Raw genomic sequence first — 14152 nt, 5'->3', positions numbered from 1 at the left:
TGTCTTGAGGTTACTTGTGTATTCATTTTAATTCCCATTCAATTGTAGAGACCCTACAAGTTACATTACCTGACTACACATCTGTTTATTCATTTCAGAAATGTGAATGGTAATAGAACATCTTTTACAGGGCTGTTGTGAGGATTAAGTTAGCTAACACGTGAAACGCTATTTCTAAGGAATAGTAGTGGAGTGCTCAGATAAATGTTAGCTGTTACTACCATCCCTTAGAAATACTGTGATTTTGATGGAAGAGTTTTCACCAAGGTGAAAGCAGAATCCTAACAACTCATTTTAAAAATTCTGGGCTGGGGCCGGGCGCGGTGGCTCACGCCTGTAATCCCAGCACTTTGGAAGGCTGGGGCGGGCGGATCACGAGATCAAGAGATCGAGACCATCCTGGCCAACATGGTGAAATCCCGTCTCTACTAAAAATACAAAAATTAGCTGGGCGTGGTGGCAGACACCTGTAATCCCAGCTACTCAGGAGGCTGAAGCCGGAGACTTGCTTGAACCCGGGAGGCGGAGGTTGCAGTGAACCAAGATCACGCCACTGCACTCCAGCCTGGACGACAGAGCTAGACTCTGTCTTTAAATGAACAAACAAATAAACAAACAAATAAATAAAATAAACAAAATTCTACTATCTGAGGTAATGGACGAAAAATCATACAGAAGGGCAGCCACGGCGGCGCCTGCGCAGAGCCGAGGCGAAGGAGGCAGGGAGAGAGCTGGCTTGCCCAGAGTCGCGGAGGGCGGTGCAGCGCATGCGCGGGGCAGGAGAGGCTGCGCGGGGCGGAGCCTGTGGCCCTGGCGCGGCTCTGGGTCCGTCTCGTCGCGTCCGGGTTGTCACTCTCTCGGGTTGTTACTCTGTAGCTTCCCGGCTCGCGAAAGGGAGGACCTGTCTGGGTCATGGATTTTGAGAATCTTTTCTCAAAACCCCCCAACCCGGCCCTCGGCAAAACGGCCACGGACTCTGACGAAAGGTGATCCCATATCTTTTCATCTTTTGAATGCAGGGGCTCAGCGGGACTCCGCCTCTTAGTTTCTTCTGGATTGGAGGCAGTCCGGGGCCACGTCGCGAGGGCCCGTGGGGAGCACGTGGGCCGGCCGGGCGCCACCATCTGACCTATAGAGGTCGTGCGGGGTCCGGGTGGGAGCAGAAGCTGAACACGGGGCTCAGGCGTAGGCCGCCAGGGCCGGGGCTGTCGAGAGCCTGGGCGGGGGAGCGGGGTGGAGGCGAGAAGGCTCCGGGATGCGCCCCTTTCTCTGCACAGCAGCGGGTTAGGAGCCCGCCTCTGTGGTCCCGTAGCGTCTGTCTTTACCATTGTTGCCTGTTTCCACGAGACCGTAAACTCCCAAAGGACACTGATTTGACCTTTTTCACTGACACATGCTAGGTTCTTTTCTGTAGAAAGGATGAAACCACAAGTTTATTAAAAGGTAAAGAATAGGCAATACTCTGCCATTAGTCCACTGATTTGCATGGAAAGACCCTAAAGACCACAATAAAGCAACAGACATCATTTGGACTTAATATTTCCATTAGGTTGGAAAAGCAAGCGAGACTCTTGGTCAAATGGCCCTAATTTGTAGATTATATTTTTGGAGCAGTGTATAGTGATTTGAAATGCTAAAAACCACCATCTTTGTTCTTAAACCTACGTCTTTTATTTCCCTCAACTGAGATATGTTTCCAATTGTGATTGATTTTACCATTCGATATTGGTCAGCTGTTCACTCTATCTCAAATTTTACCTTAACTGATCATCCAGAGCTTTACCTTGTGCTTTACATGAAATAAATCATTTAATCCTCAAAACAAACTTAAAGAGAAGATGATGCTCTCCTCGTTTTACAGATGGGAAAACTGAGGCACGGAGAGGCTAAATAACCTGCCGAGATTGCACAGTCTAAGTGGAAGAGCTATGTCCAGGATCCATGATTTTATCACCAAGCTTCTCATGCAAAATGACTAAAATTTTAAAATAAGGCCTATAAATATTGGAAAGAGACAAATACACTAATTACTTGCAGATGATATAATTTACTAAGAAAAATAACTGGTACTAATTGATATGTTATAAAATACATAAGAATTCATCACACAAAAAAAGATAATAGCAACATGTAAAAATCCGAACAGCAGCTATCAGTTTCAAAGTGTGTTGGACACAAGCTCCATTCCCAAAAACTTGACTGCAATACATAAAAGACACTTGGAATTTTGCCAAAATGATGGGTGAAGGATGGTATGGAAGTATGGTGAGCTGTCCATATTGTTTGCCCATTTTTCTCCTTTTTGGTCTTTTTCACATTCTAGGATCTCTTATTTGCGAATACTTTACTCCCAATTGTCATTTGTCTTTGCCTATGGCATTATTTGTCAATGTAAAAAGGAATGGGGATGTTGTGGTTTGGTTTTATGCAGTCAGATGAATCAGTCTTTTCTCATATGGTTTCTGTTTTTTTTTTCCGAGTAATTCGTGATGGGAATACTTCTCATTCATTCAAAAAATCGTATTGAGCACCTGCTACGGCCTTGGGGATATAGTAGTAAATGAAGAAGAGATGAAAATTTCTGTACTAATGAATTTACATTATTAGGGGAAGGGGGAGACATACATAAATATATCATATTTTAGGTGGTACTAAAAGCCCTGAGAAAATGAATGAAGGGTAAGGGGAAAATAAGTACTGGTGGGATGGTAGGGAGGGGGTAGTTTTGTGGTTTTTTTTTTTTGTTTGAGCAGAGTCTGGCTCTGTCCCCCAGGCTGGGGTGCAGTGGCGCGATCTCGGCTCACTGCAAGCTCCGCCTCCCGGGTTCACACCATTCTCCTGCCTCAGCCTCCCGAGTAGCTGGGACTACAGGCGCTTGCCACCACGCCCGATGTATCTTTAGTAGAGATGGGGTTTCACCATGTTAGCCAGGATGGTCTCGATCTCCTGACCTTGTGATCTGCCCGCCTTGGCCTCCCAAAGTGCTGGGATTACAGGCGTGAGCCACCGCGCCCGGCTGGGAGGTGTAGATATTTTAAGAAGGTAGATAAGGAAAACCTCACTGATAACATTGGTAAGTTTTAAAAATCTGTGTAGGGACCTGAAGGAGGTGAGGGGGTTTCATAGTCTAGAGGGGTGGAGAGGAGTCTGTATAAAGGTCCTCAGGCAGAGTGAGCTTGGTGTGATTGGGTTAGGGGAGAAAAGTGGCCAGGACAGCTGGGGTGGAGTAAGAGGGACTTGGAAGTCTGCGAGGTACTGGGGTAGGGTTAGGGGAGCCCAATCATGGAGGAACTGGTAGGTGCCAAAATAAGGACTTTGGCTTTTACTCTGAATGAGACAAGAGACCATTGGAGGGTTTTTCAGCAGAGTGACATTTGAAATATTTTAGCAGGGTCATTCTGGTTGTGTTGAGAGTAGAATGTAGGGGTGCCAGAGCAGCTTGGATTGTTGTATTAGTGGCAAGAAGTGGTCAAACGTGGGTATGTTGAAGATAGAATAAACTGGATTTCCTCAGAGATTGGATACGGATGTGAGAGAGGAATCAAGATTGACTTTAAGGTTTTGGTAGGGATCTTGAGAGGGATGGTGTTGCCGTTTTAGATAGCAAGAAGGATTAGGCTTCAGAGAGAAGAGCAAGAGTTCAGTGTTGGATGTTTTAAGATTACATATGTCTAGTAGATGTTCAGGTGGTTATGTTGACTAGGAAGTTAGCTCTGTTTGGTTTTAAGAAGAGGGGTTTGGGTTGGAGACTTGGATATTGAAATCAACTACATACAGATGATATTCATAGTGATGATATAGAAAGGGATAGCCTGGAATGAGAATATAGATGAGAATATAGACAAAGAAAAGAAGAGGTGAGAACTGACTTTGAAAGTTGTGAAGATAAGGAACCAACAAAGGAGACTGAGAAGTAGTAGCTGTGGAAAGAAGAAACTAGAAGAGCCCAGTATCTCTGAAGCTAAGTAAAGAACATGTTTTACAGAGAAGAGGTGGTCAACTCTGTCCTATCCTGCTCATAGGTCTAATATGGGTGCTGAGTATTGTAGACCTTCACAGTGAAAGTAGACATCTATTTAGAATGGGCAGTGTTGAATAACAGTGTGATTGTAGGGCACATACTTGGGAGCTTTGCCTGCCTGCTGGGGCTCAGATCTCAGCTCCACCATGTATTAGCTCTGTGACAAGTTACATATCCTTTCTGTGATTGTTTTCTCATCCGTAAAATGGGCTTTTAGTATGTATGTCATAACACTGTTGTTTGTGGTAAGTGTTACGTGTATGGAGCAGCATCTGGCACAGAGTAAGCATCATTCAAGTGTTGGCGGATGCTGTTACTGCTATTGAGGTCATTATTGTCATTATTCCTCTGCCTAAGGAGAGGTTGCCTCCTACTCCATGAGATGATTCATTACTGGAAACTATAGCTATAAAGGTTCACAAGTATTGGGGTTTTTGGTTCTTGTAATGGTGGCTTCTGTAGCAGGCTCACAACTTAGTACCTCATCTGATGGATGTAATTCTGGAGCTCTGAGTCGGTGTAAACTGTTGAATTGGACAAAGCTGTGAAGCCTGAGCTCCTGTAACTTTGAAAGAACAGCCACAGAGCCACTGTTCACATTCTCCTTGTGCTGTCAGTGCTTTCCCTTTGTAACATGTTCTCTTGAGATGGGATACATTCCCCAATTCCTTGTCTTTATCTGGTGTGTAACTCATATTTTAATTCACAGCTTTTCCCAATCTTGGGTTCAGTAGTCACCACTTACTAAGATACTATTTTCTTCAGCTCTCTATATTTCTAGTGTCAACCATTATTCAGATACATCTATACATTTTATTGGCTTCTTTGTTCACCAGTTTCTTATATTTCCCATCCCTCTTGGGTTCATATTTAGTTTTGCTGGAATAGCCTCAAGTAATTGTCTCAGACTGTTATATATATGCATGGTCAACTTCTCAGTCCTGTAAGTCTGAAAACAGTTTTTCTTTTTCATCTTTACACTTAAATGTGTTTGTCTCGCTCCTAATCTCAAAAGGCACTCTGCATTCTGCCTAAAATACCCTTCTCTCTCACATTCCTCTTTCCTCTTTTTTGGCTAACTCATAAGTATCATTTAGGCTCTGAATGCCTCTGATCCCCAAGTCTGGGTTGTGTTCCCCGTATATGCCCCTATACTTACCATACCATATTGAAATAGCTTTATTTTTTTCTCCCAAGGAGATAGAAATCTCTCAGAACACAGTGACAGGGTCTGTATTTTTCATTGTTGTAGTCCAGGGCCTAAGGCCCGGAGCCTCGTACATGGTGGGTACTTAGTAGTTGTTGAATTAATGGAATGATGGATGAATGAATGATTTATATAGCTGCTAATACTTGAACATTAAGGCTTTATAATCTAAAATTTTAAAGGCTATTCATAAATATATATTGACATTTATTGGTCATCATAATTTTGTACATTTTCTGGAGTATTTGGTATAGAATTTGAATTTGTAATTTCTTTGAGGGTAAGTTAAAGACAAGCCAAAGCAGTGAATTATAACGCTGTGGTATGAACACTTCAGGTTGAAAAAACTCTTTTGTGTTATTTGATATTTTTGCTACAGAATCGATGATGAAATAGATACAGAAGTTGAAGAAACACAAGAAGAGAAAATTAAACTGGAGTGCGAGCAAATTCCCAAAAAAGTAAGATTAAGTTGACCACTGTTTGAGTTGAAAACGCAGATTTTTTTTTTCTCAGTTTCACATGGAACAACAAAAAAAGAAAAAACAGATAGAAATGGATATGAGAAATTAATGAAGGATCCTACTTGTCTCATTTTACCAGCATTTGGGACCCAGTTACTTATGTCAAAGAAAACTGGTTATACTTTTTAAATAAATTATTATTTAATAACTTTATTGTCATTTAACATGACATATTTTTAATAATTGCATTTATTTCGATTTTTGTTATTTCTGAAATGGACTGTAGACAGTTTCAAAAGCTTCTTTCAAGTTGGGTTAACATTTTTGAGGGTTATGATTTGTTAACTTAACCAACCTTAGTGATTTATAGCTTAAAGCCCATATTAGTTCATTAGGGCTGCCATAACAAAGTAACACAGACTGGGTGGCTTAAACAACAGAACTTGGCTGGGTGCGGTGGCTCATGCCTGTAGTCCCAGCACTTTGGGAGGCCGAGGTGGATGGATCATGAGGTCAGGAGTTTGAGACCAGCCTGGCCAATATGGTGAAACCCATCTCTACTAAAAATACAAAAAAATTTAGCCAGGCATGGTGGCACGCACCTGTAGTCCCAGCTACTAGGGAGGCTGAGGCAGAAGAATCACTTGAACCCAGGAGGTGGAGCTTGCAGTAAGCCAAAATCCCGCCACTGCACTCCAGCCTGGGTAACAAAGTGAGACTCCGTCTCAAAACAAGAGCAAAAACAAAAAACCCAGAACTTTATTGTCTCAAGGTTCTGGAGGCTGGAGGTCCCAGCACAAGGTGTTGTCAGGGTTGGTTCCTTCTCAGGCTGTGGGGAAGAATCTATTCATTCATCTCCCCTAGCTCCTGATGGAATGCTGGCAATCTTTGGTGATGGCTTGCAAAAGTATCATCCTGATTTCTGCCTTCATATTCACATGGTGTTCTCCCTGTATGCCTGTGTCTGAATTGTCTGAATTTCCTTTTTTTGAGACAGAGTCTTGCTCTGTCACCCAGGTTGGAGTGCAGTGGCACAATCTCTGCTCACTGCAACCTCCTTCTGGACTCAAGCAATTCTCAGCCTCCCAAGTAGCTGGGATTACAGGTGTGCACCACCATGCCCAGCTAATTTTTGTGTTTTTTGTAGAGAAAAAACATACATGGGGTTTCCCCATGTTGCCCAGGCTGGTCTCGAACTCCTGGGGTCAAGCGATCTGACTGCCTCGGCCTCCCAAAGTGCTGGGATTACAGGCCTGAGCCACTGTGCCCAGCTGAATTTTCCTTTTTTATAAGGAAATCAGTCACTGGACTAGGGCCCACCCTAATGACCTAATCTTAATTAATTACACTTGCAATGGCCCTATTTCCAAAAAAGGTCACATTCTGAGGTATTAGGGGTTAGTAGTTCATTATAAGAATTTTGGGAGGGTGCAGTTCAACCCATAACAAAGGTAATGTATATTCCTATCTTGCCCTTCTTTTCTGTTTTTGAACATGGAGAAACCCCATCTCTATTAAAAATACAAAATTAGCCGGGCATGGTGGCAGGCACCTGTAATCCCAGCTACTCGGGGAGCTGAGGCAGGAGAATCGCTTAAACCCGGGAGGCAGAGGTTGCGGTGAGCCGATATTGTGCCATTGCACTCCAGCCTGGGCAACAAGAGCAAAATTCCATCTCAAAAAAAAAAAATTGAGTTTTAACACACTATAGAAGAATGGGTTAAATTGTCACTGAGACTTATAAGACAGAAATAGACTTTAATAGTATATCTTTTACTTAGCTTTCTTGCTTGCTTGCTTGCTTTTTCTTTTTCTTTCTTTTCTTTCTTTCTTTCTTTTTTTCCTTTTTTCTTTTTCTTTCTTTTCTTTCTTTCTTTCTTTTCTTTCTGTCTCTGTCGCCCAGGCTGGAGTGTGGTAGCATGATCTTGGCTCACTGCAACCTCCTTCTCCTGGGTTCCAGCAATTTTCCCACCTCAGCCTCCCGAGTAGCTGGGACTACAGGCACACGCCACCACACCTGGCTAATTGTTGTATTTTTAGCAGAGACAGGGTTTCATCATGTTGCCCAGGCTTGTCTCAAACTCCAGAGCTCAAGTGATCTGCCAGCCTCGGCCTCCCGAAGTGCTGGGATTATAGGTGTGAGCCACCATGCCCAGCCTCCTTAGTTTTATAAAAGAATACAGGACAGATGATGAAGCAGGTACAGTATCTTCATCTTCTTGGAAGCCTCTCAGCTACCCAAGTAAGCAACTTCTTTTCCCCTTTGGGGCCTATGTGGCTTCCAAAGATGAGAGCCAAGGTTGACGACAAGAAATTGCAACTTCAACTTCCCACGAGTTTTTTATACTGCTTGAGTCACATAGGCCTCAGTCTTTTATGTCCACTTTTAGCTCCTCCAGACTTTGTATTATATATTATAACCTTCCACAGCAGACAGGCAGAAACAACATTCTACAATTGTCTTACGTAGTTTCCGCAAAACAGTACTGTGAGAAGATGGACTCCTAGGTTATTCTCAACCAGGCTTGCTTCAGTGCAGCCTCTTCACTCACAAGTATGTAAAAGGTGAATATATTATCAAATAAATATCACAGCTAATTAATTAATTAACTTATTTATTTTTGAGACAGAGTCTCACTCTGTTGCACAGGCTGCAGTAAAGTGGCAAAATCTTGGCTCACTGCAACCTCCACCTGCCAGGTTCAAGCAATTCTCCTGCCTCAGCCTCCTGAGTAGTTGGGAATACAGGTGCCTGCCACCCACCTTGCCTGGCTAATTTTTGTATTTTTAGTAGAGATGGGTTTTTGCCATGTTGGCCAGGCTGGTCTCGAACTCCTGAGCTCAAGTGATTGGCCCGCCTCGGCCTCCCAAACTGCTGGGATTACAGGTGTGAGCCACCATGCCTGGCTATAGCTTATTTAAAAGAGAATACCCAGGTAAACACTTTGCAAGTTAAGAAAGAGCATTACCTCAGATTTTGAGGGTTTGATTTCATACCACCACAATAAAACAAATATTGCAGTAAAGCTAGGCACAAGAATGTTTTGGTTTCCCAGTGCATATAAAAGTTACATTTATACTATATGGTAGTCTGTTAGGTGTCCAATACCATTATATTTTAGAAAACAGTATATATCTTAATTAAAAATTCTTTGTTGCTAAAAAATGTTAACAGTCAGTGAGTCATCTTTTTGATGGCAGAGGGTCTTGCCTCAGTGTTGATAGCTGCTGAGGGTGGTGACTGCTAAACACTGAGGTGGCTCTGGCAATTTCTTAAAATAGGACAGCAGTAAAGTTTGTCACCTCAATTGACTTCTCCTTTTACAAAAGATTTCTCTGTAGTATGTGATGCTGTTTGATAGCATTTTACCCACAGTAAAAATTTCAAAATTGGAGTCAATCTTTTCAACCCCTGCCACTGCTTTATCAACTAGGTTTATATAATATTCTAAATCTGTTGTCATTTCAACAATGTTCATAGCATCTTCACCAGAAATAGATTGCATCTCAAGAAACCACTTTGTTCACTTGTAAGAAGCAGCTCCTCATCTGTTCAAGTTTGATCATGAAGTTGCAGCAATTCAGTCACGTCTTCATTCTCCACTTCTAATTCTAGTTTTCTTGCTTTTCCACCACACCTGCAATTACTTTGTCTACTGAAGTCTTGAACTCCTCAAAGTCATCCCTGAGGGTTGCAATCACCTTCTTTCAAACTCCTGTTAATGTTGATATTTGACCTTCTGCCATGCATCACGAATGTTCTTAATGGCAGCTAAAATGGTGAATCCTTTCTAGGTTTTCAATTTACTCTGCCCAGATCCATCAGAGAAATCACTTTCTATGGCAACTATAACCTTAAAAAGTGTATTTATTTCTTAAATAAGACTTGAAAGTCAATTATTCCTTGATCCATAAGCTGCAGAATGGTTGTTGTGTTTGTGGACGTGAAAACATTCATCTCCATCAGAGCTCTTGGGTGACTGGGTACATTGTCAATGAGCAGTAGTATTTTGAAAAGGATATTTTTTCTGAGCAGTAGGTCTCAACAGTGGGCTTAAAATAGTAAACCATGCTGTAAACAGATATACTGCCATCTAGGCTCTGTTGCTCCATATATAGAGCACAGGCAGAGTATATTTAGCATAATTCTTAAGGGCCCTAGAATTTTCAGACTGGTAAATGAGCATTGGTTTCAACTTAAAGTCACCAGCTGCATTACCTCCTAACAAGACTTAGCCTATCTTTTTGAAGCCTTTTAAAGTATTTTATTTTTATAAATTTACGGGGTGCAAGTGCAATTTTGTTACATGCATAGATTGTAGTGGTGAAGTCAGGGTATTCTTTGAAGTGAGGTATTGACTTCTCTCTAGTTATGAAAGTCCTAAGTGGCATCTTTTTCCAACATAAGGCTGTTTCATTTACATTGAAAATCTGTTGTTTAGTGTGGCCACCTTCATCAATGATCTTAGCTAGATCTTCTGGATAATTTGCAGCTTTTACATCAGCACTTGTTGCTTCATCGTGCACATTGCTTTTTGAAATGGAGTCTTGCTCTGTCACCCAGGCTGGAGTGCATTGGCATTACCTTGGCTCACTGCATCCTCTGCCTCCTGGGTTCAAGCGATTCTCCTGCTTCAGCCTCCTGAGTAGCTGGGACTACGGGTGTGCACCATCACACCCGGTTAATTTTTGTATTTTTAGTAGAGACGGGGTTTCACCATGTTGGCTAGGCTGGTCTTGAACCCCTGGCCTCAAGTGATCTGCCCGCCTCGGCCTCCCAAAGTGCTGGGATTATAAGCATGAGCCACTGCGCCTGGCCTGTCATGCACTTTTTATGTGATGGAGACATCGTCTATCCATAAACCTAAAGAACCAACCTCTGCTAACTTCAGACTTTCCTTCTGCAGCTTCCTCACCTTTTTCCACCTTCATAGAATTGAAGAGAGTTAGGGCCTTGCCCTGGATTAGGCTTTGGCTTAAGGGAATGTTACGACTGGTTTGATCTTCTATCCAGACCAATACAATTTCTCTGTATCAGCAATAAGGCTGTTTTGTGTTCATATCATTAGTGTGTTCACTGGAGTAGCACTTTTAATTTCCTTCAGGAACCTTCCCTTTGCATTCACAAGTTGGCTATTTGGCTTACAAGGCCTAGCTTTCAGCTTGTCTTGACTTTTGACATGCCTTCCTCACTAAGCTTAATCATTTCTAGCTTTTGATTTCAGTAGAGACATATGATTCTTCCTTTCCCTTGAACACTTAGAAGCCATTGTAGGGTTATTAATTAGTCTAATTTCAGTATCTTAGTGTCTCAGGGAATAGGGAAGCCTGAGGGGAGAGGGAGGGAGAGAGACAGGAGAATGGCTGGTTGGTGGAGCAGTCAGAACTAATGCAACATTTATCGATTAAGTTCGCCATCTTATGTGGGCATGGTTCATGGCACCCCCTCAAAAATTACAATAGTAACGTCAAAGACCACTGATCACAGATCGCTATAACAGATATATTGCGAAAATTACCAAAATGTGACACAGAGACACAGAGTGAACACATGCTTTTCAAAAAATGGTGCCAATAGACTTGTTCGATGCAGGGTTGCCACAGACCTTCAATCTGTAAAAGAAATGTATTATTTGTGACACACAGTAAAATGAAGGACATCAAATAAGGTATGCCTATAACTTTCTTTGTAGATATCTCACATCTTATATACCTTTTGTTATATTTATTGCTAAGTGTTTAATGAAACTATTGTGAATAATTTTTTTTAAGTATCATTTTCTAGCTGTTGGTTTCTCATTGGTTGGCATACACCCATATGCAGGGATGCATGGAAGACAGATTTTTGAGTTCTTGTTAACATTTCTGAAAATATCTTGAATTTACCTCGTTGATAGTTTGGCTGAAATAGAATTAAGTTTGAGTTTACTGCTCCATTGTCTTCTACTATCCAGTGTTACAAAGGTGAAATTTACCAATTTCATTCTAATATCTTTGTAAGTATCCTGTTTTCTCTGGAAGCTTTAAGGCTCTTCTCTTCATTCTTGGCATTCTTAATTCTATGCGATTGTGAATCTTTTTTCATTCATTCTGCTTAGTGCTATTGTGGTGAGATTATTTATTCATATCCTTTTATATGAGACATATCTCTTATTTTTTATCTTTTTTCTTTATATCCCAAGATATTTCCTCTGTTTCTATTTATCATTATTTCATAAATTACAATTTAACTAAGATCTTATTCTTGTTTTGATAGCTTTCTAACATTGTTTTTGAATATATTTTTTAATATCTTTGTGTATTTTTAAATTTTCGAGTTCTTTTTCTCAAATGATAGTTGCTTCTTCTGGATCTGTTTTTCAGTTACTGCTTTTTTGTTATGTTCTGGAGATCAGGGATCAGTAAGCATTTTCTATAAAGGACAAGACAATAAATATTTTAGGTTTTTAAGGCAAGAAGCAAAATTGAGGATGTTATGTACGTATTTATATAATGAAGGAGAGAAAACAAGTTTCCACAACACAGCCTTTGACTGATAGACTTCAGTACATAATAATTGTTTTTTAATACGATTCTAATGAGAAGAATGGGATTCTTCTTTGTGAGGTAATTATTTGCTTAATTGGGGTTCAAAGTTACTGTTCCTTATCAAAATTGATTGCAAAGATTCATCTGTTAAGCTGATATATAATAAGACTTTATTTCATCTCTGAAAATGTCTTTTCACTACAGATGGATATTGCCAAATACTGATATCAGTTCACCAGAATATGATTTTAATTGAGCATATTCATTGCCTGGAAGACATTTATGGAACTTTATTCAATTCTTCTCTTAGATTTGTCTTTTAGCATGTTACTACATTGCAGATGAATCACTGCCAATCAAAGGTTAGGCAGAAGCTCCTCAGTTGCATAGTTAAATGGATTTTGAAGCACTTAAAGTCTGAAAAAACACTTCTGGAACTGTTTGAGTGTGCAAAATATATCTGCTGCAAATTAATGTAGGTATGGAGATCTTGTTCCTATTTTAACTTTGAACAGCACAGTGATACCAAGCAGTGTCAGTAACACCTGTGAACTCATTAAAAGCCAAGGAAAACCACTGGAAAGTATTTGCCTGGTTTTAAATTGTCTGATGAAGCTCCAGTTTCCTCACATCTTTGAGCAGCTGTTCTTGCCAAAAGGCCACTTAAGAACTTTATTTTCTCTGGACAGATTTCTTTGCTGTAATCAATCATGATTTAATTAACTCATTATAAGCTTTCTTTGGCTACAAATGAAACTTACTTTGATTATAGTTTTTGTTTTATTTTTGGAAAGATCTGTGGATGTGATCATTTATTTTAAATTGTCTAATTTTTAAAAAAATTAATTTTAATCAGAAGAGAGCTGGAGTAAAATTTTCTAATTTTTCTGTTACTCTCTTGTGAGTTGGGAATATTGTGATGAATGCTTGATACTGTAATGTCAACATACATTGTTTCCTTTTAGCACTACTGTAGTATTGTTACATAATAACCACAGTGATTTGCCGTCTGACTTGGCGGTATAATAATCCACAATTCACTGTGCCTTTAAATACTTGACATTTGAAGTCTGCTTTTTGTGTTTTGATGTGGTAAGTACGCTCTGGAAAAAAAATTAAATGGCATGAGGTACTCAACGAAGCACTCAAAATGTTGTCAATTTATAACTGAGCATCTCTGCGAAGTGATGAGAATGCCATGAAGGTCTCTTGCAGCTACTCAGCTCTGCTGTTGTAGCAAAGAAGCAGGCCATATAATATCTAAATGAATGAGTATGCCTATGTTCCAATAAAATTGTATTTATGGACTCTGAAATTTAAATTTTATATAGTTTTCAAGTGTCATGAAATATTCTTTTGATTTCTTTTGTTTCAACCATGAAAAAATATGTAAAGTTCATTCTTAGCTTGTGGGTGCTTACAAACACAGGTGGCAGAGCAGATTTTGCCCTTGGGTTGTAGTTCACTGACTCCAGCTCTAGATTTTTGTCACATGCTTTTGTATTCCTTTGTTGTCCATTCATTTAAGAAAGGCCCAGAGAGTTAATAGATGTCCTCTGCTGATGTGTTGGTAAGTCTGTGTCTCTAAAGGCCTTTTCTCTAAATAGGAAGCCTGACTGGGTGGTGAGTGAGTAGGCTGTGTGGATAGGAGGTTTTCCAGCAGTGTAACAATTCTCAGTCCACTTTGTGCCATGCACCCCCTTTAGCAGTCTAGTGAAGCCTATGGACCCCTTTTCAAGTTTTTTAAGTGTATAAAATAAAATGTTTGATTACAAAGGAAATTGATTGGATTGAAATACAGTTTATCAAAATATTAAAAACAAAATGCTATAGAGTAATATGTTCTTTATTAATACACTGAATATTAAGACCTAGCAGAGCAGTTAGTCTGATTCTAATTTTGCAGTGGTCATGAACATAAAAGATATTTTG

The 14152-nt window shown here is 40.4% G+C and overlaps 1 protein-coding gene across 6 annotated transcripts in view; it reads left to right on the top strand.

Annotated features, from left to right (window-relative positions):
• Positions 1-786: 786 nt before the first annotated feature.
• ZC3H8 (zinc finger CCCH-type containing 8) overlaps positions 787-14152 on the top strand; it is a 49855-nt gene continuing 36489 nt past the window's right edge. For all 6 annotated transcript variants that reach the window (XR_010129917.1, XR_010129918.1, XR_010129916.1 and 3 more), the window contains exons 1-2: positions 787-986; positions 5608-5689. Coding sequence is in view for 3 of the 6 variants with exons in the window: in XM_063695701.1 (XP_063551771.1) it covers positions 913-986; positions 5608-5689 (156 nt within the window). In the remaining 3 variants the exon portion in view is untranslated. The remainder of the gene's footprint in view (positions 987-5607; positions 5690-14152) is intronic.

Source organism: Gorilla gorilla, chromosome 12, assembly GCF_029281585.2.
Source record: "Gorilla gorilla gorilla isolate KB3781 chromosome 12, NHGRI_mGorGor1-v2.1_pri, whole genome shotgun sequence".
Taxonomy (NCBI): domain Eukaryota; kingdom Metazoa; phylum Chordata; class Mammalia; order Primates; family Hominidae; genus Gorilla; species Gorilla gorilla.
This window is presented reverse-complemented; position numbering and strand designations above follow the sequence as displayed.